The sequence below is a fragment of the Barbus barbus genome (genome assembly GCF_936440315.1).
Source record: "Barbus barbus genome assembly, chromosome: 26".
Classification (NCBI taxonomy): Eukaryota; Metazoa; Chordata; class Actinopteri; order Cypriniformes; family Cyprinidae; genus Barbus; species Barbus barbus.
Window position 1 is genome coordinate 6,527,152 of NC_136754.1, and position 20,613 is coordinate 6,547,764.

Sequence of the window (20,613 nt, forward strand, 5' to 3'; positions counted from 1 at the left end):
TTGATCCAAGGAGAAAAATACATGTGCTCACATAGCATTTAACTAAAACTGTAAAAAAAAAAAATTTAAGTAATTAAAATAAGCGGAAATAAATTAAAAATATATAATAAATAAATACAGATATTAGATAAAGTATTTTAATGGAAATGAAAATAAGAAATGTTGGTCTGGCTATAGAGATTTAAAAGTTAATAAAAATGAAAAAATGTGAACAATAAAACTGAAAATATAAAAATAGCATACAGTACATAATAATAAATCACACCGTTTGGGATCAAGTGGGTTAATTAGCGATTGTTTAATTATTAGAGCTTAATGCTAGAATGCTTATATTGAGCTTACTGTAAAACTCAAAAAATATTAATTTCTTTCTGCATTAATCAATGTTTCTGTTCCGTCTGTGAACTAACCCAGTTCATCGAGCCACTGATTCAGGGACAGTTAAATGTGAACCCACTGGCAGAACGGTTGCCTTTACATCTCCTGAATTTGCTTTCCAAACCACATTTGCTCCCCTGCACACTACTTTGTCTCCGAGATGAGCCTGTCAGCCTCTCCTGCAGTGTGTGTGTGTGTGTGTGTGTGTGTGCGTGTGCGTGTGCGTGATCTGCCCCAGGGTCAGAGTAAGCCCTTTTTCATTTACGAATTTTAAACCTCAAACTCAAGTAAAAACATCTTCTATGCTGAAACACACACACACACACACCAAACCTCTCTGCTCCTCGCAAAAACTCATAAATACTTAAAAGAACTGGAAAAAATTAAAGTCAGGAACGTCTGGATATTGCTTTCGGGTGCCAGGGAGAAATATTCACTGGGTTTTATCTTATCGTTTATGTGTGAGAGAGAGAGCACAAGAAGAAGAAAATAAATGTGAGAAAAAAGAAAAAGTGTGTGTGTCCGTGTGTGCAATTAGCACATCTGTTGCTAGGTTCCAGGTGAGAGTGGCACCTTCAAACATCTGGAGGAAGGACTGCTCCATCTGCTCCAGTCCAGTGCTCTCTGCCTCTTTCTTTCTCTCCCCATCTTTGTCTTTCATTCTTATCCTCCTAGCCCCTTAAAATCTGAAATATTAGTTTACACAAATAAATACACATATATGCATAAATACATATTTACTTATTTATGTGTTTCAGTTGCTGCAGGAATTGTATGGAATTTAATGATTACACTTGATTACAACTCCAGTGAGCTTATTGTACTATTTAGCCAAAATAAAAAGAATTGTATACTATTTTTCAAATGTTTTGGGTCAGTAGGATTTTTTTTGACCTGAAAAAAGTAATAATTTTCAAAAAAATATGAAGCAGAATACAGAAGAGGATTAGGGCCAAGCAATAATAAAAAAAATAAAACCATCTCGAGAATAAACTCATAAAATGTTGAGAATAAAGTCTTTATGTTTCAAGAAAAACTCGTTCAATTTAAAGTAAAAAAGTTAAAAAAAAATCGAGAATAAACTCATTAAATTACGAGAAAAAAGTCCAAATGAAATGTTGGTAATACACTCATGAAATTTTGACAAAGTCTTTATGTTTCGAGAATTTTTTTTTAATTTCAAGTAAAAAAAGTCAAAATAAAATGTAGAGAATTTAAACTCATTAAATTACGAGAAAAATGTCGTTAAATTTCAAGAAAAAAGTCAATGAAATGTTGAGAAGCTCATTAAATTTCGAGAATAAATTTGAGAGTAAATACACTCGTGTCATGTTCATTTCATCTCATTGGAGGGTGTTATTCAGCATCTGCAGTGGCGGAGGGTGGAGAGCATCTCACTTTTGCTCTCCATTATTATATTTGTATTCTAACTGCATTGTTGTCACACGGTGTTTCTCCTATTTTCTGCGTCAGAACTAGTTTCAATCACTGATATCTGTGGTTTGTTATTAGCTCTGCTTAAAGAGCTCAGAAAAAATGCGTTTACTCGCAGGTCTCGATCAAACGACCACTAAACAGCGCTGCTGTGAGAAGCGTTCACCAAATCACCAGACTGGAATGATTTCTGAAGGATCATGTGACACAGAAGACAGAAGTAATGATGCTGAAAATTCAGCTTTGCATCACAGGAATAAATTACATTTTTTAAAATAGAAAACATTTATTTAAATTGTAATATTTCCATTATTTTACTGTATTTTTGGTAAAACATTTTTTTTTTTTTTTAATCTTACCGACCTGAATCTTTTGAATATGTTAATTATATTATCTTGTGGCATATATCTTGTGGCATCAAAAAATATCTTAAAACATACAGTAATTTTAGCACAGAAACGGCATCAGAATATTTTAGTATGTTTACATCAAAATTGTTAATGTAACCAAATGTGATTTTCTTTTTCTTCCTGAATAAAAGCTAGTTTCACATTTCTTATTTTAATTTGACCATTTTTAGGCATAAACAGGAGTTTGTTATATCTGGAGGTAAGCTGAGTGAAAGCTCGACAGACTTTCTATTTTGATTGACCTCTGACCTTCTCTCCTTCATCAATGACAGAATGACTAATTATGCAAAACAATTGAAAACTGTAGGGAAAAAAAGTACAGAAGGTGGAAACAAGATCAGCAAAATTTCTCGATTAAGAAAGCAGGCATCAAAATAACTCTAGCGCACACTCAGACTCAACTTTTGAGGAGGAAAAAAAAGTCTAAAGACATCAGACTCCAGAGGAAAGCGGATGATTAATGAACACCGTAGATCTCACAAACACTAAGTGTACGGCAAACAGAAGAGCATCCCCTTCCTTTATTTTACAAGAGTTTTGTACAGTCCAAACAGCTGCTGTGTTTCTAAACATCACTGATTTCTGAACAGCGTATAAACGACACAAAATAACAGACACAAAGGCAGAAACCAAAAGCAAAAACCCTGTACAGAGTCCTGTAAACAAACTAACACACAAAAAATAAAGAAAACCGGACATGAATCCACGGGAAACTCATATCTCTGCCCGCTCATGACCTCTGACCTTTTAGAACAGCATATAGAGACTGTTGCTAGGATACAAACATAAATAAAAGAATCTGTGTCAAAGGCTCCACATATTTAATGCTTCTTCATTAAAATTGTTACAATCTGTAAATCTGACATTTAAAAAGGTGCAAAAGAGGTTTTGTTCATTTGAAAAGGTTAAAAAGAAGACAAATGTACAAAACAGGATGAGCAGGGCAAGATCACAAGCTAATTTCCATACTAGATACGGAGGAACAAAGACGACAAAAACCGAAATGTCTTGATTGTTTAGTCGTGTCGTACTGAAGCTCTTTTCATGTTATCCTCTTGATATCCTCACACACACACACCAAACGCACCCAACCATCTGTGCCTGGGCAGTAGAGTGTGTTGCGCACCATGTGTCCCACTGTTATGTGTCAAACGAGCATCGGCTGGCTCATATGGCACTGCCCCCGCGCACGTACACACACGCACACACACACAGCGCTGACCTAGCCTCTTACACTCCAGTCTCAGAGTGTCTCAGCTCAACGGGAGCCCTTGATTCAAAGCCCAGAACTTCCACAGATTCAAAGTTCTAGTTTGACATCTCAAAGTGTCATGTAGATTCACCATCTCTGCAGCCGTTAGGGGCGGAGCTGATATGGAAAGAGGCGGGCTTCAGTGACCCTTCCAGTACTGGCTATAAGAACGTGAGTAGTTCAAGACTTTCTACTTAAATAATCAATAAAGTCCATCCATCTGTCCATCTATTTAAAGAATGGTGTGTGGCTGTTTTTGGAAATGGAATTTTAAAACACTGCATACTATTCAAATATACACACATACACATATGTATATGTGTGTGTGTATATATATATATATATATATATATTATATATATATACACACATACACACACATACATATATTAGTGTTGTCAAACGATTAATCGCATCCAAAATAAAAACAATTTGTATATTTATTATGTATATATAAATACACACACATGTATGCATATATTTAAGAAAAATATGCCATGTTTATATATTAAATATATTTATAACAGATTATATGTATATAAATATATACATGTAAACACATAAATATTTTCAAAATATGTACTGTATCGTGTGCATTTATATATACATAATAAATATACAGAGAACACACACACATTATGTAAACAAAAACTTTTATTTTGGATGCGATTAATCGTTTGACAGCACTAATATATATGAAAGATGAGAGTTTCTTAAAACTGGACTATTATTACTATTATATATATATACACACAAATATAGAATTAATTTTAAAAAAATTAGTATATAACTATTTTAAGCTCACTCTCTCTTGCTCCCTCATTATATTATATATACTTAATTATTTTTAAGCTCACACTCTCCCTACATGTGTATAATCACACATGGGGGAAAAAAGATACACATTTAATTACTTCCAAGCTATATATATTTGATATTTTTACATATTTTATAGATAGATAGATGTAGTAGTGCTAGTGTGGTATTCCAAACACAGCCTCTGTGTGTGTGCATTTATGCACGTTTAAGGGAGACGGAAGACAATCTTTTTGTCTGTGCTATGACCTGTCAATATAGGGGCAGCTGGTGTGTGTGATGAAAAATTCAGTGTGGGTCATCTGGGAGACAGGAACTCTCACACACACACACACCTGGCAGGCAGCAGTGGGTTGTGGGTTCTGTGTCTGTGTGCGAAAGAGTTCTGAAAATTTAATGAGGAGCATCAATTAATGACCTGCTATCTGTGACCCCATTTCCTTTCCTTCTTTTCCATTGCATTTTTGGGATTTTCTCTTTTCGCTGAGTTCCCAGGAGTCCGTCACTCTGACTGTGTGTTTTGTACCTAGATTTGTTGAGTTCTTTAAACATGTGACTACATCCAGTGGCGTCGCTAGTTTTGCTGGGCCACCTGTACTCAGTCTCACTTTTTTCCCCCCCTACTAGTGACATCAAATACACGTTTAACTGACAATTTTACCTGATGTGTAAGAATTCATCTGATAAATCTTAGTAAAAAAAAAAAAAAAAAAAAAAATCTCTACGTCACAAAACTTCATCAAAACCTGTGCAAAGCAGGAAACTGCTCATTTTGATCGAGTTCTACGTGGTTCTACAGAAGAACAGGTCAGTGTCAGGCTGATTGTCAGAGCATGAAGATCTTCACAGCGAATCAAGAGACTTCTTGCCTCTGGACACACCAATGAGCCGTCAGATTGGGTGGGGCCAATGTGACCTCAAAGAAAAGGCACTCTGGGAGTCTGTGTACAACTGGCACACAAATAAACGTTTGTATCTGTGAGCCTTTTGCCTCTTTGAAAAACAGGAGAAAAGGGACTCCCTTTTCATCTCATGACAAAAACGGGCGTGTTTTCTCAGGTGTGTGTATGCGGCTGAGCCGGACAACCTGGGAAGGGGAAGGTCCTTTGGAATCCTGGGATTCGTAGTCCAATCGAATTGACGGGCCTCTTCCTTTCATTTCCTGTTCCCTGCGTCTCTGTTCCTGTCGCAGGAGCTCCTGGGCCTCCAGGAGGACACGTGCATTATAGCCACCACCCACTGAGGAACTGCTGGATGCTGGGGGAGCGGAGAGGCCATTCCTGCATCCAGGACGAGGAACGGTGCGTGGGACAGAACGAGGTCCCTGGTAACTGGAATAACGGCCGCTGTCTTTAGCTGCCTGGAATCCGTCTCCTGCTGGACACGTCCTCTCCCACTCGCTCTCTGAGGCCGGGGTGGGCATCTTACGAGGGTGGCTACACACAGGGAGAAATGGGTAGGGTTTATTCCTACTGAAACAGGAAGTAGGGCTGGGACATATCATTTTTTATTTTATTTGCCAGTATCTTCTAGTTTACATCACAGTCCATCAAAACCGCACAAAATTGATAAAATCGAGCCAATTCCTTTGTTTATTAAGTATTAGGAAGATGAATTTTACTGGATGAAATTTTATTTACTTATTTTTTCCCTATTTTGCTTAAAGAGAAAAGTTGTTCAAACTGAATTATTTTATATTAATATTCAAATATACACTACTATTCAAAAGTTTTTTTTCATTATTTTCAAAAGAAGTCTCTTATGCTCACTATGTCTGCATTCGTTTGATCAAAATACAGTAAACATGATTTTTTTATTTATACAAATATAGTGAAACATTAATACAATTTAAAATAACAGTCTACTATATTAATATAATTTAAAGTGCAAGTTATTCCAGTAATGGCATTTAATTGTTTCTTTTTTATTTGCATTTAATTGTTCATTTTCATTTTAGTTAGTTTTAGAAATGTTTTTTTGTCATTTTGATTAGCTTTTGGTTCTTTTATAATAAATCTATTTATTTCAAGTTAAACAAAAAATATATATTTTTCATATTTTCTTTTATTTTAATGTTCATTTTATTTTATTTCAAATAACAATTTTTGAACAGTAGTGTTGTTGTTCTCATAGTAAATAGACAACATTTTATGAGATTGTTTAAATGTTTTACTCAATAAATAACAGCACCATTGTGTTACATTTCACAAACTCCCATACCGTGGCAGAGAGCTGTACTGTCTCTGAGCATGTGTGAAAGCATCTCTGGCTTCCTGCCTCTGTACCTGCACCTCCACAGACACTGAATGACGGCCAGATGATGTCTGCGAGCTGCAGTTGGACTGTAACACAGACAGGAGTTATTAACAGGTCAAACTAAAACAAACAGGTAAAAACTGAGTAGAGACAAATTTAGAGGAGAGAGAATTTGAGTTCTGGAAAGATCATTATGAACATACAGACACACAAACTAAGCACTTACCAGGATTCGGAGGTGTTTTTGTGTAGAGGTCTGTGACATTTGTGCAGAAATGTGTGTTTGAATCTGACATTATTACCAGTCCTATGACCTTTGGCGCATTACTGCTGTTAATGAAACCATTAGAGTAGATTATAACCCATAAAATATTCATGGAGTTAGTTATTACTCTTCATAACAAAATTACAGCTACATTATGGTCCTCAATAATTATTATAAAAAATATTACCCGTTATTCAAATGACCACATCATTAAAAAGACAAGCAATTATTTCAGGAACTATTTATCTCTATATTCTGCTTGACAATAATTGCCAATGCACAATATGCAAATGAAAACAAAAACTTGAGTACAGGTAAATGTCAGATTTTTCTGGTTTTAATTAAATTAAAATTTAAGTATATTCTAAAAAATATAAGTATATTTAAAAAATATTATCAAAATGTACATCCATTAAAATATTATTTATAATAAAATTATGTTTAAAATATATTATAAAATATTTTTATGTCCAGTGGTTCTAGTTTTATTCCTCTACGATCCAGTGATTTAGAGTGCATTCAAGGTTTATGTTCATCAGTTTATATGATCCGTGGAAATCAAACTCATGACCTTGGCGTTGCTAGCGACATGCTCTACCAGTTGAGCTATAGAAGCTCATCTAACATACATTATGGACACAAAGGAGAGGCTGGAATGCGGACACACAGCAGACGTTAGATGAATGTTAGATTAATGTTAGCTGGATGTTAGGTGAATGCTATGAACATTAAGTGAATGTTAGTTCATTTTATGGTGAGGGGATTTGCGGTGATAACATAATGAAGCACTTCTCTAATGTAATTCATTAAAAAAAATCATACACACATTTACACTTGGTCGGCACAGAACATAAGGGTGTAATTATAAACAATAAAAGACTCATTTAACACCACCTCTCTCTCTCTCACACACACACTGACAGCTTTGTTCCATACTCAGAACAGTGTAACTGCGGTAAATTGCTCATGACCCATAAGAATCCATTTCTTTTATGGCAACATTTACATTGAGTTCCCTGCTCTCGTCACGCTCAGTCAAACAGATGAATGCTGTCCCAAGCATGCTCAATCAAGAGCCGATCCACACGGAGAATTCCATTAACTCTAATGAAGGAGAACAGCATGCTGGGATTGATTGACACAGCTTGCCAGCCATGTTGCTGTGGAGACAGAGGTGTTGAAGGATGAAGGATGTGTGGAGCTGGGTCATTTAGCCCAGTTCATTAACACGCAAGCACACTTCACTGCCTAAAACAACATCAGTGTCACAGGAACGTACCATTTGTTTGCTAAACAGATTATGGCATTAAATTTCTGGTATGAGTTCAGTAACGGTATGAGATTTATAACAAGCGATGATGTTAATGCTGGCACACAAACACTCACGAAAAATGGTTAGTGATCAGAAAAAAGTGGATTTTTTTCTATTTATTCTCACCTCATCTCTCTGAGAATAAAATTCCATGAAGAAATGATGGACGTGTTTGAAACACCTGAATTGGATTTGATTCAGCTACAGAAACAAAACTGACTCATTAAAGCAAACCACCCATCTTTATTCTGTTGCCTTTTGTTTTACAAAAAAGGTTTTTAGGCAGAGTAAAAAAAAGGACTTAAGTTTATCATGGGGGTTTTGGACATTTGAAGACTAGGGAAAATTTGGGGACGAAAAAGGGGAAGGAAAAAGACATTTAATATAGTTACATAATCACTACCATTACAAAACAAAACAACAAAAATAATTCCATACATTAAAGCTGAGTGAATGAAAAATTTAAAAAGAGAAATTTACATTAAGGAAAATACACATAACACCGTGTAACAGTTCATCGCAACTCTCTCCCTGGAAAGATGATTACAAAAGAATATGTTAAAAACACACAGAAGAGATCCTGAAATTATAGTTTACCAAAAAATTTATATTCAGTCATCGTTTACTTTCTTCTGTGGAACAAAAAAAGTAGGTATTTTAGGAATGCTTGTACTAGGATAGGGAAGGTTAAATAGGGTCCAAAACAAATGATTTTCATTGTGTGGAAAAAAAAATAAAAAATCTTATTTTGTATCCCACAGAAACAAAGTCATGCATATTTGGAACAACATGAGTAAATCATGACCGAATTTTAATTTTTGGGTGAACTATCCCTGTATTAGGACTTTCTGCTTCATTTTATAGGCAAAAGAGGTTTAAATTTTCCTAAATTCAGATCATCATATTGAGTTCACACTCAATCCAGATTCGAATGATCTGGATTCAAATTCGATATCTTAAATACTAAACAATTTCAGTCTAAAAACATTGATTTTTAATCTCAGACACACACACACACACTCTTTCATCTTGCACACATACATTCAGCCAATCGTAGTTCTTGCCTTAATTCATGATCTGCTGAAGTCATGGCAGCGGTGATATGGTAGAACAGATGAATGGATGGGGGAACAGTCCAGATGGATGAACACATGGTGATGTTAGCATTGTTAGCGGATAATGTCAGTGTCAGAGGTGACATGCTCCTGCATGCAGTGGTCTCAGGTTAGCGGTTAGCATTAGCCTGTTCCTGGAGGTCGTATACATAACCGCCCCAGTCCTTGGACTTAGTCTTATCCTTCCTGGGAGCTCCCAGAGAGCATGGGGCGTACGTCCAGTGATCATGGGTGCATATACACAGCTCACACACTCACCCAGGGCTGCTCCAAGCTGTAGGTGCGGTGGCGATCATCTGGCTCTGCCTCTTCCTGCCGGACCTGCTGGAACTCCTGGCGTAAGCGCTGGATTCGGTCGTGGTTGCTGGGCGTCAGCCTGTTAGGAACAGGAGGAAGAGGGCACATGATGACACATTAGAACATTACATCATAATCCCTTTGATTCTATACTCTCCGGAATGACAGGTGTTGGAAGTGCGACCCTGTGTAAAAGGTCACCTAGTTATGCTCCACTACCTTTACGAGAACAAAGGTCAAGGTGTCACACACAGTGCACAGATGGTCCAGATACCTAAATGGGCAACAAACACGGCCTCTCCTACACTCCACAAGATCAGATGAGGAAAGCCTGCTGCAGAATTCACCAGAAACGGACAAGTGGCAGTTTATATTACAGTACAGACGTGCATGTGTGAGAAAGAACCAGACAGATTTCCTCTTATTAAAATTCCATAATCACATGTTGAGTGTTTACGATATAGAAGACAGCAACTGGGGCTTTTAACACATGAGCAGATGTCCAGTTTAAAACACACAGATGCAGTATAAACTTTGTCACAGGAGATGACTAGAGATAATTTAAGAACGCAGACTAATCCGAAAACATGCATGTGTCCCTAATATGAATATAAATATATATAGAAATGGTGTAGAACAATGTTTACTAGTAATTTCACAAATAATTACAGAAAAACATTTGAACATTTTCTTGTTAACTGTGCACCAATAACCTTTGTTTTATTTACAACTCCTTGTTTTATCTTCTATATTTGTATATTTTTTTAAATATATATTTATGCTTATGTATATACAGTATATATCTAGTTAAAAAATAACTATAACTATATATAGATGGATCTTTAACCACACACACACACACGTGTGTAGTTTGTCTATCTATCTATCTATCTATCTATCTATCTATCTATCTATCTATCTATCTATCTATCGCTTTGACATATTTGGGATAAGTGATTCATTTTACAAACTTAAATCAAATCAGCTGTAACGTGAGAGTCCTTCTGTGCAATTTCTTAAAAGAACTGGCTTATAAGAGTCATTTGTTTGTAAGTCAGAATAAACTAGTCACGATATAGGGTTGTTTTTGAGTCCAGCAATGCTTAACATAATTTCGCAGCATCCACGCCTTTGTATCCCATCACATTTCAGATTGCAAACTCACAACAGAAAAATAATTTCTCACATTTGCCGTGGCGGTGCAGATTCAGCATCGGCTCAGCGGCGCCACTGACACATGCACATAAAAATACATATAGGTCAAACATTCGTTCTAAAACCACAACTGAACTGTTTCTCTTGCCATTAAAACACTTAGACCTGATCTACAACATACACCAATCAATACAAACTCATCAAAAACACACAAATACATCAACACCATGGAGCCATTTAATCTAATAAGAGAATCAATGAAGAACTGCTGTAATGTTTCCTGAAAGGCTAAAAGAATAACCTTGCAACATCTAAATGCATTACAATGCCCAGATGAACAAAGAAAGCCAGCGTGAGTGTGTGTGTGTGTATGTGCTGACACGGCAGTAACAGTACCTGTGTGAAATTACATTTCCATTGTCAGCTGCATTGACTTGAACAAATTTGTTCTGTTCTGACATATTTCTTTTTTTACCAGGGCGAGTGCGCACATGCATACAGCATAAGCCAGACAGGATGTCCCTCTGACCCCATCATGAGATTACTTATTTCACTGCCAACAGCTGGAGCCATTTAAAACAGTGGCATAACTCTCAGATCAGACCGAGAGACTCACCGGAATTACACACACATTCACTCATGACACATAGAGGAGCTTATTTAGCGGTCATGTTTGAGTAGAAAGGTTTGTTACTTTACAAACTTACAAAACAACACTCAGTAGTCCATTCAATACTTTAAATCTGACGGACAACCATAAAATAATTACGAAAGCATGACACAAAGCCAGAAAATCCAATATAGTTATGAAAATGCAACATTCCTCAAGTGTGTTTGCCCATATAACTAGTTTCTTTATCATAATAAAAGTGATCTATTTCTGAACTCGAGAGCAAACGGCTTTCACAGTAGATCTATTGTGTGTGTTATGAATGACTGCAATGTACATTTGTGTGTACCTATGATTAAATGCTTAAAACTAATTCAAAATGTATAAAAATAGACTAAAATTACAGCCAGAGGGGTCAGGTAAATCTGAAAAAAATCTAACTTTGGTGACATCTTCAAAGGTAAAAATGATTCATACATTATTATAAAAATGCATGAAGTTCTCTTTTAGGAGCTTTAATGATTTGACTTCGAGTTAGTCTGTGTTTATAATAATTAGCTTCTATTAAAGGCATTTTATATATTGAGGTAAAGGTGTATGAGATTCAAAAGTAGAATTAAGAAAACAGACCCTCTTAAAGGGATATTCCACCCAAAACTTCTGTGGAACACAAAAAAAGCTATTTTGAAGAACGCTGGGAACCAAGCAACACTGGATCCACTGTATAGACAAAAACACTGAGACATTTCTCAAAATCTCTTCTTTTTTATAAGTTTGGAAGAACATAAGGGTGAGCAAATGATAGACTTTTCATTTTGGATGGAGTATCCCCTTTAAAGAGCATCACTTTCAACAGCGTTCCACATTCTCCTGGCATTTTTATCTAACAGCTGTGAGCTCAAAGCACCAGAATCAGGTCAAAGTAATCAATACACACCAAGCATGGATGAAAATGACAACGTAGTAATAACTTGTCTCTTTTATTACTTTAAATGAACAGAAAAGAGAGTTAGGAGTGAGAAGGGATGAAACCAGATATGTTTAAAAGGACTTTTCACAGGTAAACACACGTTTATGTGGGCACTTGTTGTTAATTTAGCCCATTATTTTTCTCCAGCTCTCTATAAGGGCTGCCATTTTGTGGTCAAGAAAGTGCGTCACAATCAAAAGTGCACTTCACTGTAAATTCATCGTTTATATGATTAAAAGGCCAACCCAGTGTAACACACCATCTGACATTCATCCTCTCAGAGCCTCATCTGGCATTCATCCTCTCACAGCCTCATCTGACATTCCTCCCCTCACGTTCTCATCTAGATTTTTTCCTCTCACAGCATCATTAGACATTCTTCCTCTCACCACCTCATCTGACATTCAGTCTCATCTAGAATTAATCCTCTCACAGCCTCTTCTAGAATTCATCCTCTCACAGTCTCATTTAGAATTTATACTCTCATGGTCTCATCTAGCATTCACCCTCTCACAGCCTCTTCTAGCTTTCACTCTCTCATAGTCACATTTAGAAATCACCCTCTCACAGCCTCATACTGCATTCATCCTTTCACAGCCTCATCAAGCATTCGCCCAGTGCATATAGAAGTCTGATTATAATGACTGGTATGATCTGCAGGACTCATTACCGAAATGGCTCATCTAGAGGATGCAAAGTCTCTGCGTACAGTCATGCAGCAAAGCTTTTAAAACCACTGATACACAAAAAGATAGATATGAGCAGATAAAACCTTTCTCTCTGACAGATCTCTTCATAAAAGGAATGAATGTTCCGCCCGAGCATATAATGCAGCATCTAATATCAATATGTAAATAGCTTCTAGCTTGTGAAAGGAGATTTGGAGACATATGGTCTCATCACAGCTCATAATTTGTTCTGAGAACAGTGTGCATGTGATGTCAGGAATTGTGATAATGTCAGTTTTAATGTACTTTAAAAGACCTCCAGTCGCCATTAGAGCATATAAGAGTCACTATCGCCGTGGTAACCATGCTTTCCTGCTGAAATGGACAGACCACATTATTTTGGGCAGTTCAATGCTTGCTGTAAGTGCACAAATGGAAAGAGTGTCACAAATGCTGCTGTGCACTCAACACCTTGTGAGGAAGATAAACATAAAAGCATAAAAACAAAGCATTCACTATAGACATACAAAATATCAATAATCACATCAGTAATGATCAAAATCATAATTATTTTTTGTTTAAATTACTGGCATTAGGCTGATATTTGAAGCTAGATTAGAAGTCTTGTTTCTTCCCCCATTTGAAACAGTACACCTTCTCTATGCCAGGTTACTGGCTATATCATAAACGTTGCATATAAATATTTTAGTTATCTGTATTCACATACTGATGTCAATATTGGTCAATATTCACAGTCACTTTAAAATGTGGATACAAGCAACAACAGAAAGAATATTATAAAAATCTTACTACAAACTTATTTCAAACAAATATAAACAATTCAGCACAAATGACTAAAACATAAAAACTATATCGTGACATATACACAGACCATTACCCTGATAATGTTTTTTTATTCTTAGCTTTTTATTCTATTAGTTATACTGTCTACATCTAAACTCCTTGCAAAGCTTTTCCGCAATTCACAGCTAATGGGTCTCTCTCAATCTCTTGAGTAAAACAAACAATATGTGCAGACATTACTGTATGGGAATATAGCCACTGATACACACTTAAACACAAACAGATGCATATCTCACTGCAAGCTGTGCATGTGTGTATTTGCGCTCACTGTAAACTGAGAACAGGCATAAAGTCCTGCCAGCTAACTGTTCTGCTGAGCGAGGTGACATGTAGACATGAAGAAAAAAAATAAAAACAAAACAGGCGCCAAGACTGTGGCAAACAATTTTACAATGCAGACCAGCTTACACACACACACTAGATACATCAAACAGGGATTCTGTTTGAATATTTATATTGTTCAAGCAGCTTTTACATTGATGAATTTTCTAATCCAATAAATGAAGCCATGGTAAGCACAAGGGATGACTTTAGAAAACATTACAATACACCCATCGCAGACTTTTTTAGTTAATTTTCTTACATTTCCTCCCTTACGTTTAAACATGCAAGCACATGAAGTTGTATTTCAATACTGACAGCTTCAATTAACTATTGTTAAGTCATTAACTCTTGGTAATGTTAGAGCTGTCAAGGCTTTAATTGTGGTTCTACACCGTACAGCACTCTGAAATAAACCACTTAGTTTTATTAAGGCGTTTAACTCCGCATATGACTTTCAGAGAGTCGAGTTACGTGTCGAGATCGATGTTCGTTGACACAGTAGGAAAACATCTTTAAAGGGGTTTGAAGGTTATAGTGAGTATCTGTTTAAATGATGGTGTTGTGTTTATGTCAGATGCGCTGCTAATTTGAAACATACGGGAGCATAAACTCTTCAGGCAGTGTGTGAGGAATGGCTCTAGTGGCCCATTGAGCCTTGAGTTTAAGTCACATCAAAAAACGACCTTCACATAAATACACTCGCACACAAACACACAGATGGTCGAGGTCCAGAGGTGCAGTTTAGGCTTGTGTGGGATCTGTCTTGTAAACGGCTCAAGAGGCCTTTGCGCACAGAGTCACAGAGACCTGTGTGTGTGTGTGTGTGTGTGGATAAACAGTTATGATTGATTTCAGCACCGTTGGAGGCAGTGGGGTTCAGCTCCCATGAGACACTGCGTAGCAAAGTGGCAGACAGACTTCACCTTTGAAGATAGAAGAATGTTTACGTGTGTGTTTCTGATCTGTGAACACTTGCAGGAACCACTCACTTTATGTCCAATTAGCAAATAAATCAAAAACAGGTTCAGGATGAGTTTGCATCTTCGTGTGTTTTTTTTTAAAACCACAGACAGTAAAAAATGAGAATATACAGACTTAGACAGTTGGAAACCATCAAAGAAACACAATAAACACCAATACAGTCACCACAACAAATAGCATATGAAGAAAAACATTTTTTATAAACCCACAGAGGCCATTTTGTTCATCCACACAGACCTACAAACACTAATGGTCAAAAGTTTGGAATAACTGCGATTTTTTGTCTTTCTATGTTTTTGAAATAAGTCACTTATGCTCACCAAGGCTGCATTTAATATAAAAATAACACTAAAAATGTGGGAAAAATTTTACAATTAAAAAAAAAGTTTTTAGTTATTAAGTTATTTGTAAGTTATTTTGTAATTTTTAGAAGCCATTACTCTAGTCTTATGTGTCACATGATTTTTCATAAATCATTCTAATATGATTTGCATTCTAATAATGTACAAAGGCATACTGCCATAGTATGTTTCTGTAAGTGTAATATTCTTTGATCCACACTGTTTTGTATGTGTTAAACCCCAAAGTGACTAAAAAAGTAGCGCACCTTTCCTCAAAAAAGCTGCCCAATTTGAGGTAGCACAATATTTGTAGCACAAATGTCAATGACACCTTAAAATTTAATACTTAATACTACAAGCAATAATGATGCAAGTGGTATTAAAATGGGAAGGAGGTGGACTGCTTCTAAAAAAAAACCCTGACTAGAAAATGTAATTACATTTGAAAAGAATTCAATGATTATAACCGAAAATTCCCTCCAGTGTGAATTACTCTCATATTAGTATACTTATACGTCCTCTGGGGGACAATATGATCTTTAGGAGCAAGAGAAATGACATTTCCGCAAATACGTCCATCAACGCTGCTTCCTGATGTGTCTGAGAGACTGAGAAAGAGCAGAGAAAACATAGCTGCCCTTCTTTCACCCTGACTGGACTAAAGTCAGCAGGAAACCCCCAGACCAGGCAACTATCAAGTATACAATGCTCAATGGACACACACACACACCTGAATATACAAACAGACAGGAATTCTAAATTGCCTGAAATATCCGGGTTTTGGCTTTGTTTTCCTATTGCCCTCTAAAGGCCTTATACCTTCTGTGTATTTGTATTGCTTTGACCGCTTTTTCTAGATCCCACCTCCTCACATGGCACAATTGGTAGATTATGTACAATGCCAGCACACTATTGGTCAATTACCATTTAATGATTAATTTCAGCAAGTGTACCACCACATTCACATATCGCATAAACTTGTATTAACAGATTACAAGAGCGAAAAACACCTCACTCGGTGCAGTTTTAGGTACAGCTGACTGAAATGTGAATGTAAAATGTAAAATTACACAAAATTTCCATGCTTTCATCCCAATGAGGATCACAATAGCTTAACCCTTAAATGCATGAATGTTTCGCCAATCATTATTACATATTCGGGTCTTTAGCAACCCGATCTCTAACTGCTGCAATAGCAAAAAACTCTTTACAGAAGAACAAAATAAACCATATTTCGTTACCTTTTGAAACTTAAAAGGGTTCAATTTGAGCAGATGATTTTACTATCGCTGTCATTGTCAGAGCGCACTTCTGGCTCATGTTCACGGTCTCAACCATATTCTCAAAACTATCGTTTTCAATCATATTCAATATTTTGATCACTGGCAGCTTATTCACCACATCCAGCATCAAATGACAGTGACATTCATATTTCATTACGTATAGTAATTGCTCTGCAGTAAAGACATTCAAACCAGTTAAATTTTTGCTGATGATATTCGTTTGTTTTATGCCTGCGGTAATTATGAGTGAAACACGACATCATTGTGTATCAAACAGTGCCACCTCGAGGAAAAAAGATGCATTGCACATATTGAGTCATCAGATATGTAAATATAATTGAGCAGGAAAAAATACTTACACATTTACATACCTCGGGTCTCTAGCAACCCTATACACTAAAGAGCCGAGGTATGCATTTAAGGGTTAAAAGTGAGTTTGTGAGCTAGTAGTTTAAAAAAGCATTCACACTAACAGCAATTTGCAAGTAGATTTGGAAGCTAAATTAACTAAATTAAGAACCTTAAATTAAGAGTTACCTATAGCTTACTTATTTTATACATTTATAAATATAATTTCATGGTAATTTCTACATAATACATTTAAAAAAAAAATTACATATAAAGTATATTGGCAGAACCTAGTGAAAAATTCTTTTTTTTACCATTAAAAAGTAATAACTCTTTTTAACTTTTTTTTTTTTTGAAAACACCAATATGGTCACCCTAAAACACAAAGAAAGTCTGACATACAAATTGACAGTGTGCCATGGTAATATTATTGGATTTTACAATGCTATTTACAAGTTATATGAAATGCACATGATTTTCATGAGATTCCAACATGCATCTAGGAATACCATATAATACCATATCATGTAAATTTCACACTGGCATCATACAGTAGTTTACATGTGGTTGCCATGGTTACAGGAATAATGTGAGTGAAGGGTGTGTGGTTCCCATGGTTACAGACAGGCATAGGTGAGCAGATGTGTGTGGTGTGGTTGCCAGGGTGCATTGTGGGTGAAGAGCTTTCATTAATGTGACCAAAAGATAAGGCTAATGGACTGGCGGTTTACGGGCAAGGAGTGCGTGTTTGTGTGTGTGTGTGTGTGTACTGCTGCATACTGACTCCTAATAGTATTAATCCTGTGCATTTAAGGGAGTCAGTACTTATTGATTTCTCATTACTTCTGCTAACACAATCATGTGTGAGATGTGTGCGTGTCAGATCGATAGCAGCAGAGTGATTCCCCATTCTGATCATTAGATCTGCTTTGCCGATCAGTGCCTTAACATTGGAAGGGGGGTTTATATACAGAAACATGTATATGTCTACGACACAGACGTGTAAACTAAGCATGTCAACATGAGGCTCAACACTAAAGAAAGCAAGACAAACAGATGCAAAGTGAATGCAGTAATAAAAAAAGTATTAGGTAAAAAAGTAAGCTTTGTTCTAAACATCTATGATTTCTTTAGGCAATGGTTAACTTCAATAGAGTTTGGAGTTTATATATTTCTAAGTTAATGGCACAGTCGTCTAAAAGAGCATTCACACTGAAAGCAATTTGAATTTGGATATGGAATTTACAAAATTCAATTAAAAGAAAATTTGAAAAGTCGAAATGAAATGTAAGTGGCAACAGAACGTATCGGAATTGACAAATCTGAGTGTAACAGATCCTCAAAAAAAAACAAAAGGTTCTATGCAGTATTTGTTGACTAAATCTTGCAACGTTTATGTTGCACTCAAAAACAGAGGCAAATAAATGTGAGTTTAAATGGACTAAAAGATCGGAGAAGCAGAGAAAGAAGTCTGTTGTTTCACTGGAAAATCAAGTTAGTTTCAAAATTATGAGGTCAGAATAATTACACAGATGAACCATTTGCAATAAAACCAACAACAAGGATTTGTAAAATAAACAGGGTGAGATTTTATTTCATGCTGACTTTAATGGCATTCTGGTAAAAGGGTAATAAAGTTCTTCCCACAATGATCTATAAATCTGCAAGGACAATAAAACGTGCAACTTTAAAGTTTTTCTTGACAAAAAATAATTTTTCTTGGTAATTAATGGGATTACATGGATTTTAATTTCATTTTCTTTAAGTTAAATTGAAATAAAGTGTAGTTCATGCATACTAAATTAATTCCAATTCAGGATTTGGATTGAAATTTTAAAAGCATTCTCAATTCACGTCCGAATTTAACATTAAGTTCCTGACACATTAAGCCATGGTACTAATGTGGTTGATGGAGGTTTGAGTTCAACCTGCAACATGTACCGATCCCTGTCCTATCTTTCTCCATTAACCATTCTCTAGTTTCAAATAAAGAGATAAAAGTCAACAAACCCACTCCTATTGCATTCTGGGAATGCCTTTTACTTTACCTGCATGCAACACTGCCTTAAATTTGAGCCAAAATCTTAGCATCTTAGAAAGTTGCATAATGTCAAAGTAGGCAGCTTGCTAGGGTTTGGAACAGGGCTAATGTCTTCACAGGAGAGATTGAGTAGGTGTGAGTGTGTGTGAGAGAGATCTGTTGCTATGAATGCTCTAATTGGCACACTGTTCTTCCTGTAACTCCAGCAGCCGGCCTGTTAGCAACACCTTGCACACTTCACTGTACCTTTCCACGTGTCAGTCAGGTCATGTGCTAGTGTGAAGAGACCTACAGAAAACACCCTGTTAACTGTCACACACAGGCTGAGGAAACTCCTACCAAGTGCTTCTGACAAAATCAGCTCATATTTATATTCAAGTCATGATTATGAGTTACAGCGTTCGAATATAAACTCCTAATGACTCATTCATCTGAGTGACACGTTCTACAGCAGCCATTAACAACACAGACAGTGAGATAATATTTCTAAGCTAATGTCTTATAAACGCACAAGCACACGCAGAGCTCACAGCGTGACTGAGCGTGAACGCCGACAACAGAACCAATTAAATCTGAACATGTAGTCGTGCACGCAGGGGGCCATTTTTAATGTCACACTGGAGTCACTTCTTCTCTCTGAAATATGAAGTTGCCTATCGCCAGTAAAACTGTCTGCAGCTGAACGTGGTTTAACGAAAAACCTCTGACTGCTATAAAAAAAGGCAGCTCACTAGGTTTTAGTTGCTTCAAATTCTTCTACACGTTTAAACCTGGTGTGTTTTGCAAAAGATCAAACGGTCGCACCTGACACCCTAGAATAAGAAAGAGGAGAACAAACCACACACAAACTTGATTCTTAATTATAGAATGCTAAATGCACCGAGAAAGCAGCCTACATACAGGGAAACTATATCCTGAAAGAAACAGAGGAAAAAGGCAGGGAAAGGAGAGGCGCGTTCACGACAGAAGAACAATGTTCTGTCAGAAAAGTAGGTCATCTTGTTGAGGGGTCAGAAAAAGGGCATCCACTCAATTCAGAGGAACTCTTCGATTCACTCTCTCTCACACACAGAGCTGACAAACCATCATTTCACATGCAGCAAAAATATTGCACACTGTAAAGGAAAAACTCCAAACACTGTCAGAGCGGTGGCACAGTGATCCAGGTTTGAGTCCAACATGCTACCGATCATATTCTACCTTTCTCCAATAATCATTCTCTAGTTTCTAATAAGTCAACAAACCCACCCCTATTCCAGAAACACTGCAAAGCATCTCTCTTAGGCCATGTTTGCACCTTGTATTAACCGTTAGAAAATGCTCATCAGATGATGTCAAATTAAAATGATATATATAGATAATAACTGGGAAGCAAAAAACAGTATGTTGCTACCAGGTATAAACAGGCCACATACCTCCTTTAGCAATTGCTTTCTAATAAAAGCTACAGAGACAGTCCCAGAAGCAATTAGGGACATAGTGGTGATCGAGGA

At 36.4% G+C, this 20,613-nt stretch overlaps 1 protein-coding gene across 2 annotated transcripts in view; it reads right to left on the minus strand.

Moving 5' to 3' along the window:
- Positions 1 to 4,116: 4,116 nt before the first annotated feature.
- Positions 4,117 to 20,613, minus strand: part of pard3ab (par-3 family cell polarity regulator alpha, b) — a 75,794-nt gene continuing 59,297 nt past the window's right edge. For both annotated transcript variants that reach the window (XM_079380151.1, XM_079380150.1), the window contains 3 exons: positions 9,497 to 9,614; positions 6,511 to 6,632; positions 4,117 to 5,726 (listed from right to left, as the gene is read on the minus strand). In XM_079380151.1, the coding sequence (XP_079236277.1) occupies positions 5,321 to 5,726; positions 6,511 to 6,632; positions 9,497 to 9,614 (646 nt within the window). In that variant the 3' untranslated portion in view covers positions 4,117 to 5,320. The remainder of the gene's footprint in view (positions 5,727 to 6,510; positions 6,633 to 9,496; positions 9,615 to 20,613) is intronic.